This window comes from Periophthalmus magnuspinnatus, chromosome 12 (genome assembly GCF_009829125.3).
Source record: "Periophthalmus magnuspinnatus isolate fPerMag1 chromosome 12, fPerMag1.2.pri, whole genome shotgun sequence".
Lineage (NCBI taxonomy): Eukaryota > Metazoa > Chordata > Actinopteri > Gobiiformes > Gobiidae > Periophthalmus > Periophthalmus magnuspinnatus.
Window position 1 is genome coordinate 2,572,475 of NC_047137.1, and position 18,447 is coordinate 2,590,921.

The 18,447-nt window shown below is 36.8% G+C and overlaps 1 protein-coding gene across 1 annotated transcript in view; it reads left to right on the forward strand.

Moving 5' to 3' along the window:
• The window catches only part of mkln1 (muskelin 1, intracellular mediator containing kelch motifs), a 37,777-nt gene that overhangs the window by 8,732 nt on the left and 10,598 nt on the right, over nt 1–18,447 (forward strand). The window contains exons 3-12 of the mRNA XM_033976100.2: nt 26–168; nt 3,834–3,922; nt 4,795–4,904; nt 5,952–6,144; nt 7,344–7,460; nt 11,168–11,233; nt 13,409–13,521; nt 14,565–14,777; nt 16,626–16,847; nt 17,910–18,039. Coding sequence (XP_033831991.1) covers nt 26–168; nt 3,834–3,922; nt 4,795–4,904; nt 5,952–6,144; nt 7,344–7,460; nt 11,168–11,233; nt 13,409–13,521; nt 14,565–14,777; nt 16,626–16,847; nt 17,910–18,039 — 1,396 coding nt within the window. The remainder of the gene's footprint in view (nt 1–25; nt 169–3,833; nt 3,923–4,794; nt 4,905–5,951; nt 6,145–7,343; nt 7,461–11,167; nt 11,234–13,408; nt 13,522–14,564; nt 14,778–16,625; nt 16,848–17,909; nt 18,040–18,447) is intronic.

Sequence of the window (18,447 nt, forward strand, 5' to 3'; positions counted from 1 at the left end):
AAATGTTTCTTCTTTCTGTTTTCAGTTTTTAATCTTGAAGCTGGAGCGGCCGGCGATCGTTCAGAGCATAACGTTTGGTAAATATGAAAAAACTCACGTGTGTAACCTGAAGAAGTTTAAGGTGTTCGGAGGGATGAGTGAAGAGAACATGACCGAGCTGTTATCCAGGTGAGAACACTGGGCTGAGATTACAGCTGCAACAATTATTTTACTATGTGTGTTAAACATGTGTATGGGTATTTGCGCACATTCCTCCCACACCAAACCTTGCATATTTATGCTGAGTTCTTCTCGCAAACAAAAAAAAATACTTTGGTGTCATGTGGCAATGCAGGAAGTGCTCCACTATGTTTTAACTGAACAAAAGGTGAAAAGGAGGTGTTAAATTGAAAACTACCACTTTATGACATCACAAGGAGCATTTTGAGCTTTGGACATGTAGACAGAGTAATAATAAAATACACACATAATACATGTGTGAATGAAATAAAAGACAACTCCAGGTATTTTTTTGAGGAAGTAATATTATAACATGGACCTCACAAAGGTCAGCTTGTAATCATGTAATATAGGTTGTTACTTTAACTTTAGCAAAAATAATCACAAAATGTAGTTTATCTAGATGTAAAATCATTTGCTCCATGTGTCACATACAGCCTTATAATACAGCTCTATTTCCAGTTTGACTCATGAGTCTGTTCAAAAAAGGACACACAGAGAAGGACGGGGCCAAAAAAAATACTTGCATCATTATCAGCCAATACAGATATGTTGCCCATCCGTATGCTATGGTATGGAATGGTATGTTTTTTTAATTATACGTAGACGGTGTACAGTAAATACTGACCAAATGATTGTTCCAGCGTTCATATATTGAACAATAAATTGATACAATGTATATTGGGCTCAGCAAAAAATTGTACACATGGTAAATACTGTTTTTATGTAATATAAGATTTGGTCCTAGGAGGATAGAATAGATCACTTATATTGTTAATTATTGGCACATTCTGCTATTTATTTGTGGCCCAGACCTTTTATCGATACTGTTAATTTAAAAACTAGGATTATCCTGCTTTTATTTTGATTGTGTCAGAGGCATAGTCAAAATTATTGGTTATTGCAATATTTCTCTGTAGCGATATATTGTTTCAAAATGTGTTATTGTGACAGGACTATGTACAAGGTTATATCAGAAAACGCTGATTTCCACCTGTTGTCCCTGGGCACAGTAATGTGTTTACAAAATGTAGATGGATGGAAGTGACTCACTGGTCAACTTATTTCTGTTGTACATTGATAGTTTTTAAATTATCAACCAAATACAGGTTTAAATATGGAGACTGAAGGATTCTAGACAGAGAATATTTGTGAATAAATTGTATTATTGAGGAAAATCAGACATATTTTATTCTTTAAGATTTGGATTTCATAATGCCACTGTTTGAAGGTCCTATGTTACACAAAATGGATTCTGATGATATTTATAGTGAGTACTGTTACCTCCTTAAAAACAAACCTGGAGTTGTTTTTGCTTCATTCACACATGTTTGAGTAACTCTTTATTATTGGCCTGTCTATATCTCCAAAGCAGAAAATGCTCTGTTCCACCTTGTGATGTCATGAAGTGGTAGTTTTCAAGTTAACAGCTACCTTTTGTTCACTAGAGTTAGACTATTCCAAGGCTGAAATCATCTAAATGATTCTAGTGAAGGTGTATGGAGTTTAAAAATGTAGGTGAGCACTTCCTGTATTACTACATGATGTCACAAGGTGGAACAGACTGTTTTCTCTTTGAGAGAAGAACGTAGCCTAAATATGCAGGGTTGTGTATTAAACGTGTGAATGAAACAAAACACAACTCTAGGTATGTTTGTGATGAGGAAACGGCATTAGTATAGAGATCAAAACACAGTAATATGGGCCCTTTTAAGGTGAGACACTGAAGGTGAAAAGAAATAAATCTCAATATGAAACTCCTTCTGTAGTTTACTCACACAGTAAGTATTACAGTTTTCATATAAAATGAATAATAATGTAATGAGAAAACTGATCATTGTTGGGACATTCAAAACAAACATGAAAAGAGCCAGGTTTGAATTCCTTGCATCTTTTGTTGACATATTAGACACTAAAATATACAGAGGGGATTTTTGATTCTTATTTGGTATTTCAATAAACACACAATTCAAATTTTGAGCTAAAGCTTGAATAAATCAGACTTGGGATTACCTATAAAAAAACCTTGTGAGCCATTGGTCCAAATCTTGTTAAGTCCAAGACTGTAAAGTTTGGAGTGTGGAAGTTCTACTCTAAAGGCTGATCCTTAGGTCCCTATGAAGGAAAAGCATTTGGAGAACATAGACTTTGAACTTACAATGTCCTATAGAACTCAAGAGGCGTGTTTATCAAAGTAAATATTTAAGCACTTTTTAGTACATGATAAGTGGATAATTCTTTTGTTTCCACATAAAAACTTAACCTCCTGAGACCCGAGCTCTTACATGACAGGCTTTATTAATTTCTCTTTGTTATTTGGGCTGACTGGGACCTGATGAGTCTAAATACAAAGAATCCTTTTTACATTATGTAGTTTCTGAGAAAAATTATGCAAATCAAATGTCCTCATATGTGGACATTTTACTCATTTTGATAAAACATTTAAATAATCATTTGCGAAAACTATTTATTAAGACCCTGAAAACAGCAACATTTGTCCTGAATCTAAAAACAAAATGAGAAACAACAATTGTGCCTCTTGGAACAATGTGTCTCATGTGAAGAGACAGAAGCAGGAAGAAAAACAATTTTTTTTAAAATAAAATATTCTAAAAATTCTAAACTGTTAAAAATTTATATATATATATATATATATAATATATTTACATTGTTGCTGTTATTGTATGCTGTTATTCTTCATATAATAATTTGCACTGTGGCCTAGACAAACCAAAAATGTGTTGTCCACATATGAGGACGCCAGGTCTCAGGAGGTTAAGACCATAAAACCTAAGAGTCCAAGCTGACCAAAAAACAGAAATAATAATTTGCCTGTAGTGTCTCCTCTCAATTTTGAACTGAATGGAGATCATAGACTGTATATAAATATAAATGGACATAGCTAATGCGCTAGGCACTGCGTTCCAAATAGGAAGAGAATATGGGCTCCGTCTAATTCACTTTACAATGAAAAACTGTGAACCCTCTCTCTGTAACTGCTGCTGTCAGGCTCATTATTTTGGCCTTTAAAATGTTCATATTAACCCGCTCTACATGATCCTGGTATTTTTATTTCGCCATTATGTTCGTAAATCAAGATATGAACATTAATAACAGAGAAATCAAGCGCCTTCTTGATTGACAGTGTTGCTAAACGCGTGCTCCCTGCTAAACCCTCAGTGTGGGGGGCAGAAAGGGGCTTTACCTTCCACAACCTCGCTCCAGATTGGCTCTTTGGTTGCTATGCTACTTAAAGCCGGAATTCCAAATATGGAACGCGGCTCCAAATTCACCCTATAACTGCTAGCATTGATGAGCTTCATTTGGAGCTGAACACACTGGGTGATGTCACACTCTTTTAGTCCATGTTCAGTTTATACCAGCTGAATAGATGGAACCACTACCAGCATTTTTATTTCTGGGTCAAAGCCGATACTCCGACAATGTCCACCCTAGCCCCTGGAAGAGTTGATGTTAAACATTTTAAATATTGGCAGCAACCATGAAAGCTGAACAGGTATTGGAAACTGAAATAGAAAATGTTGTTTTATTGTAAACATGATTTTGTTCTGTTTATGTTCAATTATAATGTACTTTCCTGTTTGTTTTTGCAGTGGACTTAAGAATGACTACAACAAAGAAACGTTTACTCTGAAGCACAAGATCGACGAGCAAATGTTCCCCTGCAGATTTGTCAAAATAGGTCAGAGGTCACAGGTCATTTATGATTTTATTTAGGGATGGGCCAATATGGATTTTGAGTCAATATGTGGCATTTGTCTTGCTGGTGTGGTCGATGACATATTAATCTTTTTAAAGCCATAGCGAGGGTCAAGTTTATTTTAAGTTACAGTGAAGTTCACAAATTAACTTCTTCTGTAAAAGTAAAAATGTATTTATTTGGGATACAAACTCATACTTTGCCTCTTTGGTCTGTTGAAAAATGCAAATCTGATATGACTCATTGGCTTAATTTTCAACATCGAACCGGTACCTGGGGAAATCTTCCAATGTCATTGTAATCGCCGATAATCGATAAACCATCCAAAATTTTATTTATGTATTATGTAAGGTGCACTATGTAACTTTTCTGGTCAAGGGTTCGCCACCTACTTATTGCTTTGCCTAATATGCTCCACAAAACTAGTCTTAAACTAGTCTTCTAAAGTACTTTGAAAAAATAAAATATCCAATTGTATTATTAAAACATAAATTGCAAATTTTGTAATCCCAATTCTATTTGAAGTTCTCATTTTAAACACATCCACAAAAAGACTTGAATCGGAACTGACAAACTAATACAAGAATCACATTTCAGAACATGTTTGTGCAGACCTAAACTCCAGGGTTAGCAGTTTATATGCACAATAAGACTCCATGGAGAGACAGGGAGGGCATCTGGCACACAGGGAGAGTTCAGAACATGTTTGTAGAGGTCTATACAGGGTTAGATGTTGTTACACAGAATCAAATAGATTTTGTTTGTGGAGAAAATTATAGTTCTTTAAAAAACTGCAGCCTTTCATATTGTTAGTTTTGATCCATTTCGTCTGTCGTCTTTTTTGGTTTGCGCAGTGCCTCTGATGTCATGGGGGCCCAGTTTTAACTTCAGCATCTGGTTCATTGAGCTTCACGGCATTGAAGATCCTGACGTGGTTCAGCCCTGTTTGAACTGGTACAGTAAGGTAAATGTATACTGCTCATGTTTAACACACTCATACTGCTCATGGGAAATTGTTTAATACTCTCTTTTTACTCTATGGTAACATGTGTCTAATCTTTTTGGTAATTTTATATTTCTCAATCATGATTCCCAATTAAAATGTGTCTTTCAATATTAACTTTCTGAAGATAAATAACAGTTCCTCTAAATGTTAATGGTTAAAGCCAGGTTTCTGTTGAACTGTAAAAGGCAGTATACAGACAAAGTTACTACAATCCCATCTTAGCCTGTCTGTCCAGAGCCTTAACCTGCAGATAGGGGACGCATACAAGATCCAGTAATTACAGAGATATGAAACATAAACCAGGTCAACACATCTGCAATCTGATGGTTACACAGCAAGCTCAACCTGAGAATTCTGACCTGTCTCAGGTTAAACTAGAGCCATTCTACAGTGTAATGATGTCACATGAACACGACTTCTTGCACAGCCTTGGTCCTTGTTCGTCCCATAGGTTGTATATAAAAGGGCATAGCTAACCTGCTAGTCGCATTCCGTATAGGAAGCGGCTGCTTTCTGGTCCAACGTCTCTAGCTCCAGTTTTCTTTACATTCGAAACTGCCCTGAGCCTCGTCATTTTGATCTTAAAATGTTTGTATCAACCTGCTGTACATGATCCTGGCATTTTTATTTTGCTATTGTGTCCGTAAATCAAGATATGAATATTAATAACAGAAAAAACAGCCTTCTTTCCCGAGGTCGCTCCCGCTAGCGTTAGCTACGCTGTCAGTCAAACCTGTTGCTAAGTGCCCACTACGAAACAGCGGTGTGAGCAGAAAGGGGCTCTATCTTCATCTCCAGATTGGCTCTTTGGTGGTTGCTATGATACTCGAGATTGAAAATCCAAATATGGAATTTAGCACCAAATTTGCTCTGTAACCGCTAGCATCAATGAGATTAATTTGACTCGAGCCAAATGCTATGGGTGATATCACACTCACTCAGTACACATCTTTCTTAAGTCTATGGTTTGTCCCTTATGTGCTGCCCCCTTGTGTCCATGTTCAGTACAGAGAACAGGAGGCAATACGTCTATGCCTAAAACACTTCCGGCAGCACAACTACACTGAGGCGTTTGAGTCTCTGCAAAAGAAGACCCGCATCGCTCTGGAGCACCCTATGCTCACTCATCTCCATGCCAGGCTGGTACTGCAGGGAGACTTCGATGCCTGCGAGGAGCTGATCCATAAGGCTGTCAGGGGTAAGATGCATAAAAGACATACACTACCATACAGTGCATGGTTGCAGCTGCCATCATCAATATTCTCTGTGGGTGTGATGCTAACTGTAGGTACTGCGCTCTCTGAAGCTCTGTTATTCAAGTTAGACTAAAATCTTATTTTAACACAATCTGACCATAAAGAACTGACTTAGCTGGAACTACAACAGGTGAGCTGATTTGTGCTGTTAAACAAGTCCCTCTCAGATAACACTGGTCACAAACTAGCTAGCATTAGCCAACAGTTTTTCAGTTAGTTACTCACTTTTTTGTTGAAAATCATGAACCGTGAATGTTGGTATTGATCACAGGTTCTTAAACATGTGCTGATTAAACCTCTGTTTGCTAATGTGTTCATTGTGTCTCCATGGTAACCGCTGAACACTCCACCATAAAGATACATGTAGAACACTCTGGTTTTGATCCTTTGCAGTTACATCACATACAGTCAAAAATTTGGACATACTTTTTCCATTATTCTTCTTCTTCATTTCCATGATTATTTACACTATAGATTTTCATTGAAGCATCGAGACTATGAATGACACAAGTGAATGTAGTAAATGATCTCAAAATAGCTCCAAACATATTTCATATTTTTGATTTTTAAAAATATCCTTTACCCTTTGCCGTGCTTTGCAGTTTTGTCATTTCGTGACCCTGACATGGTACAGCTGTGAAGTCAAAACCATTTTAGGAGACTTCATCATGAAGCTCATTGAGAGAAGACAAAGCTGTCCACAAAGCAAAGGGTGGAGACTCTGAATATTTTTGTATTTTACAATCAAATCCTCAGTTGAGTTATTTCATATTTTTTGATTGAATGATTTTGTGAAAAATAGCACTCAGAAACTAAATGGGGTCAAAATGTAACTATTTTCAGCCTGACGTCAGACTAATGCACTCATACCAATATTTATCATTATTTTTTTGTAATTCTGACCAATAGGCCATATTTTAGTTTTAAAAAGTGCAGTTTTAAACCTCAAAATGTCCTGTATCTATTAATTTTCATCACTGTACTGAACAAACACTATTTGGTCAATTATCAAATGTGATTTGTCAAAATGTATAAAGTATTATTTTATTATAAATGTAATTTAGACCAGGGATTAATGAGTGGGAATGTTTAGTCTATTTATCTTTTTAAATCTTTGCCTCTTTATCTGTTTTGTGGTCAGATGGTCTGTTTAACCAGTACATCAGTCAGCAGGAGTACAAGCCGCGCTGGAGCCAAATTATCCCAAAGTGCAACAAAGGACCAAGCACCCAGGAGCCCCCCCGTGACGACACAAACAGTGAGCTTTTATTCTGAAGGGATTCTACTATTTGCCACATTATCGCATGAAGTGTATATGACAGGGTTTATGTTTTTCTGATTCTGACTTGGTTTGGTGGATAGTACCTGTGCTAAATATTTACCATGGTTTTACATCAGTTAAGTGGCAGTTTATGGGAAAACATTGAGAATAAAAGTACAGAAATCCTGATGTATTTGTGTTGATAACATAGGCAGAGGGATTCTGTTTTACAACTCACAGAAAACTCCATCCAAAATACAGAGACAGTTTAGGCACTAGGAAGACACTGACACTTTACCTTTATTTAGTTAAACACAAATTTTAATTTATTTGTATTGCAAAATCCAAGACCAAGAACAGACATTTTATCTTTAAAGGCAAGTTATCATAATGACAATAAATATAACACATAAACAACGAACCGTCTGGTATGTTTATGTCAGATATTAACAGTTAATCAGATACACTACCCTAATGTAACATGCTGCCTTATCCACAAACACGAGAGACACGAGTTATTTTTACTGATCAAGACGTAAGACCACAGTAAACATCACAGTTCACACGTAGAACGAGCAAACACATAAAATATAAAAAGCTCTGCCTCATATTACATATACACACAAAATTACCTATGAACGCATGAAAAATATACATACCACTTTTGCCTGCTAGTAAACAAACCGGTGAACTGAAAACTTTAAGAAACAATTGAGAAGTAAAATATAAATAGTTGGATAAGACTTCACATTAGCATAAAAGGTTGAACCAGAAAACAGGAAGTAATTTTCATGACCTTAAACTAAACTTATGATAAACTAAACATTTACAGTATTATTCCAAACGATGAGTTTATGCATGCATGTTACAATATGTATATATGCTGCTAACTGAATTAACAGCAGTGCAGATCACAAGAGATGGCACCACTCATGTTGTAGACATGAGGCTTTAACATCTGTGCCAAGTGCCAAAAGCACAGTGTATTATCTTACAGGTAAGAGAAGAGTTGAAGAAAGTGACTGTGAGACACTGTAATAGTCCCACACTGGAGACAAAGTGTTGTGCTTAATAATATCCACATTCAGGCACAGACTGCAGCATCTGAGCGTAAAGTTGAAACCAAGCATAATATGAACCAAACTCCTCCTCAGTCCTGGTAAAAGTGTAATTCCCAAGTAAATGTGGTGTAGTATATGCATGTGGTGCGTAAAGAGCCAAATGAGTCCACGTAAAGCACACCATAATCATCCTCCTTCGCTCAGGAAACTTGAGTGAAATCTTAAAATGATCAAAACAAAAGCATGCACTGTCTTTGTTATTAATCACCAAAACAAAAGTGAAATTTAAGCATGTCCACGTGAGCTCCAGCTGGCAAATAGTAGTATAATAATAACCCATCCTTCCTTACAATAATTATGTTATTAGAATTCCAGCAAATTAATATAGCGATAGCCTCATCCTAAGGTGTAACCCACAGCAGGTGATCGATCAGAATCACTGTGATGCTTCATTTGACTGATTAATGAACCGTACATCGTGTCTGAGTGTATGTGTGGTTCTGAAACGATATAAACATATCTGAAAAGATATAAACAAAAATGAATAAATATAATCATATTGTGTGTTATTTGTACATTTACAAGAAATAATTCACAATAATAAACAATGATTGAACGGTAACAAACTGGTAAAATTGACATTAAATCACATTAAATTAAAGCCTCTATTTGGTAACATCAGCTTTTACCCAAAGGCAGGCCATTCAGATAAAATAGCTTTATCTGGTGGTTGTAAAAATAACTACGCAAATGGCTCCCTCTGTTGGCCACGGACAGTATTAACAAAGGCTGCTGGAGCCCTTCAGCCACGTGATATGCTGTGGGCCTACAACCAGTTAAGATGCAGGCAGTGTGTAACTTGCATAAACGGGCAAAACCAGTACTAGAATAAGGATGCACAATACAAGAATATGAAATAGTGAACCCATTTGTCAAGGCAGAATATGAACGCAACACTGTAAATGAAATGCGAGGCACGAGGCGTCATCGTAAATGTAGGCCAGAGCTAACACTTAGCACAGCAAAAACACATAAAATACAATGAAATAATGCACCATTGATTTTTTTTTTTTTTTTTTTTTTTACACCTCACACAGCACTTAACTTGCATAAGACGCACACAATGCACAGAATCATAGGACAGCGAATATACAGCTATAAGGCAGGTTAATAATAGTCTCTATATAAACACTGCTGCTTATAGCAAACTCTCCAACCGATTGCCAAGTTCTGTGCAATAGAAAGTCCAAGGCATCCTCTGATTGGATGAGAGTCCGGGTAGAGTGAGGTGAGAGAGTTGAGAGTCGAAGTCTGTGGCATACAAGAGCCACGGGGGGACTTTTTTTTTTTTACAGTTATTGAATTTATAATTGGGTATCTTTACAGCTCCCTTCAAAGGATAGTTCTGAATTCCATCGATATATTGTCCTCCCCTTGACCAAACTGAAAGTAATGTAATAAATGTCTGGATGTTTATATTTTAGTATTAACATATTTACAAACGGCATTGCTTTGTATGTGCCTCAAAGTGGATGGCTACAGATGGTGACTGATACCATGCCAGGTCTCACATGCATCTTGCATCTCACATGCATGGTCGTTTACCATGAAAAACCAGTAGTAAACCAATTAGTGTGGTAAAACCGGATGTAGAATAATTCCACCATAATTTTTGTTTTTACCCAAAAAAAATTAATTATGAAATACTTATGCAAATTATTTTGGAACCCTTTTTAGCTTTTTAATACATTTCAAACATATGAACTTGCGTATTAAAGAAACCAATTGCCTTAAAGTCGATGAAGTGCCGCTCTGGAAGTAGATGGCTGCCATACTGGTAAACAAGCTTAGTGTGCTCTTGAGCAGTTGTCACATCTTCATTATTGTCACACTGACATTATATATTTTAATAATTTCACATACAAGTCTCATTTGAGTACAAGTCGCACCCCCAGCCAAACTATGAAAAAAAATGCAACTTAGAGTCTGGAAAATGCGGTATCTCTATCTTCCACCACTGTCCAACCAGGAAGTGAAATTATAAACAAAAAATGTATATATTTTTACATTTATTTTATTTTTTTAGCTAAATCTTAACTATGATTATGTTGACTATAGTAGTCATTCTGTCGATTAATCAGTCGATGGAGCCTTGGTTGACTAATGATATTATTTTTATGATATGGATTTCTATGGGTCAACAACAGAAAGGAGAAGCGATTGAGTGACTGAGTTTTATTTTAATTTTTTTGTGGTATTTGTATGGTATCTGTAAAAAGTTAGATTAAACTTGTGAATCATGAGTTTAATCTGTCTTTATATAAATGCATTGTGTCTTAGTATGTTTTTCTGTATAAACTGTTTTTTCATGAACTCCCCCTACAGGTCTAATCTTGTGGGAGCAGTTTGGGTCAGATACACAGAAATGCATAATACTTTTTAGTCGACCAAGCAGTCAGCAGCACGTCTTTAGTCCAACAAGAGTTTATTTAGTCGAACAGACCTAATGAGTAGTCTAGTTTTTGTGGTTTCATTATGGACTAAAGCGGCATGTCTTTTAATTCTCTTCCATCTTTTATTTTTATTTTTATCATTTTATTTAATTAATTTCCCATGACCCTCCTCCTCCTGCTGATGTTTCAGGTGATAACGACGATAACAGGCCTGGGATGAGAGGAGGGCATCAGATGGTCATAGATGTACAAACTGGTAAGAAATGCATTTAAACCTCCTGTATTTGGCTTTTAACTATGTTCTAATTAGCATTGTCAAGTATTGAAAATGAGATACTAATCATTAAAAGTATTATTGTTATCTCTTATTATTTGTTTCTTATGTCATTATTACACCTTGCGAAATGACTACATTGATGCACACAAAATGTTACACACATCGCAGCTCTTCACTTTTCTTCTATTAATTTACTTATTTAATGTTATTTTATTTCTCTATTTACTCTTTGTCTCTTATTTTTTTAAAGTTCTTTGCTCTTTATTTTACTGTATGTTTATTTATTTTTGTCTTTCCTTCTATAGACCGCACTTAAGAGCATGATATTGACAGCAGTGCACACAAAGAAAAAAAAAAAGAAACAAGGAAAATTATATTTATAATATCAGGAAAATTAAAATATCATTTTAACAGTTGGCAAATAAATACTTTTATTTCAATAACGCAAACTGAAAAATACACATTAAAACTGTGACCAATGAACTGCCTCACCAGTTGAGCAGACCCTCCCCTGACCAGGTTGGGGGACTTACTTGGTTAGTTGCCTCCTATGGGTAAAACAGCAGCTGAGATTAAGTCTGTGGCCACCTGAATATTCAATAAAGAATAAGTTGCAGAAGAAATAAATAAAATGACTGGAATGACTGTGGATCTGTCACTGTCAACATTGAAGAACACAGCACTGTACCAGGTCACCCCTTTTACTTGCGCTCTCTTTTATTCAACTTCAACATGCTTTAGCTACACATAAACACTCAAGTATGGTGTGTGGTTTTTTTTTGTCTTGTTTACAAACTATCCTGTTATGTCTTCTGTCTTGTTATTTGAATCAGTATGCATTTTTATTACCGTATCTTCCGGACTATACGTCGCTCCGGAGTATAAGTCACACCAGTGGAAAAATGCGTAGTAATGAAGAAAAAAAACATAAGTCACATTTTTTGGAGAAATTTTACAAAATCTGATACCAAGAACAGACATTTTATCTTTAAAAGCAAGTTATAATAATAACAATAAAATGGAGAACAACAGGCTAAATAGCAGTACAGCATGCTAATTTGACACATTTATATTTATTCAGCTACATAAAGCAAGACAGCAAACTGGTATGTTAACATAAGATATTAACAGTTAATCAGATAACTATTCAGACACTTAGATGCTAACGTAACATATGCCGGCTTGTCCACAAACACGAGAGACACAAGAACTGCATATGAACGCATGGAAAATATACATATCACTTGTTGGTTACCTGCTAGTAAACAAACTGATCTGAAAACTTTATAGCGCATTAGCGTAAAAGGCTGAACTGGAAAACGGGAAGTAGTTTTTACGACCTTAAACTAAACATTTACAATATTGTTCCAAATGAAACATTATCAGCTTCATGGTCTTATAAATAAGGGGAAATTAAATATGAAATGTATAAAAGAATAAGTTAAGTACATTTTCTTACAGGTATTACAAAACACACCAGTGCCATCTAGTGGTCAAACAAGTGAACTGTAACATGGATAATCAACTGTTACACAACACATATTTATTGAACTACATGAAGCATAGACGGCTAACTGAATACGTGTCTGGTATGTTAACGTAACATATTAACAGTTAATCGGATAACTAAAGCATAAAAAATGAGCTAACAAGTTTACTTTTGAGATCTCCAAATCACTAAATCCATTGAATTCTTCATCCTCGGTGTCGCTTCTTAACATTTCCAGTACATGAAGTGTGGCTGCCATACTGCTACACAAGCCTCACTCAGTTGTCAAATGTGACTTATGTGAAATTATTTAAATATACTTGTGTGACTGTAACGAAAATGTGAAATTATGTATGTCGCATCCCCGGACAAACTATGAAAAAAGTGTGACTTATAGTCTGGAAAATACAGTAATATCTCTTGGACCTACAATTTTATATTTAAAAATGTTTAATTTTTATGTCTGTCTGGCTTGATTTTAAGAAGGGGAACACACTTACTTTAACATTGCACCAATCTGGAGCCCATAGATATTAATATATATTTTGTGAAATTCATACACTACTTTTCAACTCTGAGGTGATAGTAGTAAAAGTAAGTAGTAGTAAAAGTAGTTTGAGTTAACCTTCATGGGCTTGAGCTGAGTATTTAACTGTATGTTGCAGAGACTGTTTACCTGTTTGGAGGATGGGACGGGACTCAGGACCTGGCTGACTTCTGGGCCTACAGCGTCTCGGAGAACCAGTGGAGCTGCATCTCCAGAGACACCGAGAAGGAGGTGAATCCATTTTAGACAGATGGATGCTTTATATCACATTAATACTTGCAGTGTGTACCTGTAAATATTTATTTTTTTTATTGCCTCTTTTAATCAGTTTTACTTCCATTTTCTTTTGAATGTCATTAGACTTGCCAGCGTAAAATATTAACTATAGACCTGCCTCCATCTCATTGAAGTGGAGATACAAAAGTATGGGAGCACATCTGACACAGTGATGTAGGACAGTGGAACAGCACCTGACACTTAGATGCTCAAAACCAGTTTTGATACATCTAAACAAAATAGTGTCAAAAACTAATTTGAAATTTTAGTATTGTGATGAAACTAAGGAATAGACTCAATGCTCAATACTGATTCCGATACCACAATGATATTAAAAACACTCTTTCTTTAGACAATAGAATGTGATTTTCAACATTAAATGGTAGTACTTTGTTTTGGTAGTACATATGACAATGTGGCCTTTCATAGTGGTCTTGCTCTGTTACACCTGAAGATCATTCTAAAGCTATTCAGGATAGGTCAATTTCTGTCCTGTGAATGTCACTTTTTTAATATCGTACCTGCTCAAATGAGCATCGATACTATTGTGTCCATAAATCAAGATATGGAGATTCATAACTAATCAGGCGCCTTCTTTCCCCAACCTTGCTCTCAATGTTAGCAACAGGTTTGATTGACAGCATTGCTAAGCGCCCGCTCCGTGCTAAACCAGTAGTGTGGGTGGAAAGGGGCAATACCTTCAACAGCCTGGCTCAGGATTGGCTCTTTGGTTACTTACAGGGGCGAATTTGGAGCCAACTTTTACATTTGGAATTCCGACTGCAACTGCTAGCCTCAATGAACTTCATTTGACCGGAGCCAAATGCCATGGGTGATGTCAGACTGGAATCTATGTCTCAACCCCAGCAATAGATTTTTTTTGACCATCATCCTCCTTTTATCCCCTAATTAAGGAGGATGGGAGTCGTACACAGCGTTACTGTTTTTTTTTACTTTAGAGTATGTAATGCATGCTTAACTCCCCCATCTCCCCTCAGAGTGGTCCGTCGGCACGCTCTTGTCATAAGATGTGCATTGATTCAGTGAGGAGGCAGATCTACACTCTGGGCCGGTACCTTGACTCCAGCGTCAGAAATAGCAAAAGTTTGAAGAGTGACTTCTACCGCTACGACATTGAGCAGAACACATGGAGTCTGCTGAGCGAAGACACTGCAGCTGATGGAGGGCCCAAGCTCGTCTTTGATCACCAGGTGAATAGATAGAATGGATATAGATGAAAAATGGTGGCCCCTCTCTCTGAAACTTATGTTTAAATTTTTAGCTTAACCTTGTTCTCTCACCAAAAACATGCCTGAAAGGGTTTTAAATGTCATCTATGTACAACCCCAATTCCAATGAAGTTGGGATGCTGTGTAAAACCTAAAAAAAAATACAGAATACAATGATTTCAAAATCCTTTTCCACCTATATTGAACTGAATAAACTACAAAGACATGATATTTAATTTTCAAACTGATAAACTTTATTGTTTTTATGCAAATATTCATTCATTTTCAATTTGATGCCTGCAACACATTCCAATAAAGCTGGAACAGGGACAACAAAAGAATGGGAAAGTTGAGGAATGCTTAAAATAGGAATAACAAATCAATTTGTATGGAAGGCTGAAAATTTATTTTTTCGAAATGTTACCAAAATTTACCAAATTTTTTCTTCCTTATAGGGGAGGCATGATAGAAAATAATTGAAGCACTGTCCTAATGGGAAACCTCCAAATTTTTCCATTCATGGGAAAAATATGAGTTTCATGGACTAATGTGAAATTTGACTTTTTTGATCAGGATGACATGAAGAGTCATGGTGCCAAAGTGACCTATGCCATTTTTTTCACTGGGTTGCCATGGCGATGCGCGAAAGAGCCCATGTTATCCTAATGGGAAAATTTTCGTACATTTCAAAGTCGTATAACGACTTATTACCGTCAACGATGAACATAAAATTTGGCACAGTTATTCTTCAGGTCGTCCCCGTCAAAAAAGTCCAGGGGGCCAACTTTGTATTTTGCATGGTGTTGCCATGGCGACGCCTGGAAAAAACATGTTTTTCCATTATGTGCCTCAGCGCTTCCAATGTCTTTTCACTTGTTTGGTGACAAGTGCAGCCCAAAGCCCCAATAAAGAAGGGACAAGTGGCGTGTCAGCGCCACCCAGAGGGAGTGCCGGGTCGGCCGAGTGCGAAGCACGGCCCGCGAGGGCCGTTCGATGCCGCTTGCGGCTTTAATTTCAAATTGGTTTTGGAAATCATGGATGTCATCTGGATTGTTATCAGCACAAAAGTTCAAAAGCCAGCATCTGTGATGGTACCCATGGGTAACTTGCGCATCTGTGAAGGCACCATTAATGTTGAAAGGTACATACAGGGTTTGGAGCAACATATGGTGCCATTGTGTTACAACAGTGTGGCTTCGTAGTAAAAGAGTGTGGGTACTAGACTGACCTGCATGCAGTCCAGACCTGTCTCCCATTGAAAATGTGTGGTGCATCATGAAGTGCAAAATACAACAACGGAGACCCCGGACTACTGAGCAACTGAAGTTGTACATTCAGCAGGAATGGGAAAGGATTTCTCCTGCAAAGCTTCAACAATTGGTGTCCTCAGTTCCCAAACGCTTGATTGTTGTTAAAAGGAAAGGTGATGTAACACAGTGGAAAACATGCCCTTGTCACAGCTTTATTGAACGTGTTGCAGACATCAAATTGAAAATGAGTTAATATTTGCATAAAAATAAAGTTTATCAGTTTGAAGATTAAATATCATGTCCATGTAGTTTATTCAGTTCAATATAGGTTGAACAGGATTTGTATTCTGTATTTTTAAGTTTTACACAGCGTCCCAAGTTCATTGGAATTGGGGTTGTATGTTTGAGTAATCTAGCAATTTCTCCTGGGAACCCACTCGGATGTCCAAATATGGGCTTTAGTTTCAGATTACTATATACTTATATTTTGCTCAGATACATGGAAAAAGATCTGGTACAGGGCCTTTTAAATATATTTCTTTTCTTATTTCCATCCTTGGTCTCTCCTTCTCCTCCTTAGATGTGTATGGACTCAGAGAAGCACATGATCTACACATTTGGGGGTCGTATTCTGACATGTAATGGAAGCATGGAGGATACCCGCACCACAGAGCCACAGTTCTCTGGTCTGTACGCCTTCCACTGTGGCAGCGCCACCTGGAGGCTGCTCAGGGAAGACTCGTGTAATGCCGGGCCAGAGGACATACAGTCACGCATAGGCCACTGTATGCTCTTCCACACTGTGAGTAAGCATGGGACGAAGTTTAGTGTCACAATTATCATGGCCAAAATAATTGCGATTAATGTTTACATTACGATAATTATTGAAGCTGTTCTGGATATAAATAATTATAATTTTAATATCATATGTATATGTTCCATATTTAAACAGCTGTTATAGTATTGTACTCTGTTATAAATTAAAACAGTGAGCTAGAAGAAAACATCATGGATAAATAGCTTTTTCTTTTTTGGGGGGGGGGATAGAATAGCAATTGTTTTTGTTGGCGATTAGCCTTTCGATATGCTATTTGGTGTGATTCATGTTTGAGTAATCTTTAGTCTCCTGTAATGAAGATGTCATTGCTCTGATCTACCTCCGTTTTCACCAATACAGGCCCACTAAGATGTTTAAAAAGTACTACAATCCCATCTGAGCCTGTGTCCCCAGAGCCTTAACTTGCAGATGGTGGACAAATATAAGTGTATATCATTTCATGTGAAAGCTCAGAACCTCCAGAATTCACTCACTGAGCTGCAGAGGCTGCACTAGCACTGATTCATGATTGACAGCAGGTGCTGGGGTTTAGGTCATGACCATTCAGATCAGAGAGAGTCCCTTTAGGTTTAAACTAACTGGATTCAGCATTGAATGTCCAATATTTTGGCAATAAAAATGAATCTGTACTACTATTATCAGTATTTGATTTGAACATGCTTACCTCATTTCTAGGGACACATTAAATGGTCCATATGTAAGATTTTGATTTACCTTGACCTTCCCTAAGTGATACTCGTAGGATTTGGCAACTTTGTGTAGTAATTTTGGCACAAGTGAAGAAAAATCTGCCGCTCGCTAGTGTGATGCAGCAATCAGAGGGGCAATCAACATGCGTGCAGCTCCCATTGACCCGTCTCTGTTATCTGTAGTTTTAGCTCAATACTGTCTTTGACATTGAACAAACTGCAAATAGAAGGTCTAAAACATAATTATAAAATCACAACATTTAGTGATTCTCTTTAAACACCATGCCATATTGTATTGTGAACTGAGTATTTTCATGGTTACTCATTGGTTCCCCAGAGAAACCGGTGCTTGTACGTGTTTGGAGGACAGAGGTCAAAGACGTACTTAAACGACTTCTTCAGTTACGATGTGGATGGAGATCACGTGGAAATCATTTCAGATGGCACCAAGAAGGACTCGGGCATGGGTGAGGGAATTACACATACACGCATCCAAACTGAACAATTAACTCATCTGACTAATTATACTGTTCAGAGTTTTAAAGGGCCAGTGCCTGATTTTTATTTTTATTTTTTCCCCCATGTATCTGAGCAAAAGGTGTCTCACCCCAGTACAGATATATTGTATAAGCAAATCTTGAGGTCAAATTAAGTTTGTGTACTGTCTACAATAAAATGCTTTCTAATTGGATGCAATCAGAATGTGCATGTTAGCATGCTAGTTGTTGTTAGCAGTACTTCAGAGTTGGAGAAAAATAAACTCATCTTGGTGAATAATTAGGGTGCTCTGAATGCATAAAGTGAGGAATAACACATTTTTACAAGACCAAAATATGCTAAAACCTTCAAATATTGTACAAAACTCCACCAGTCTC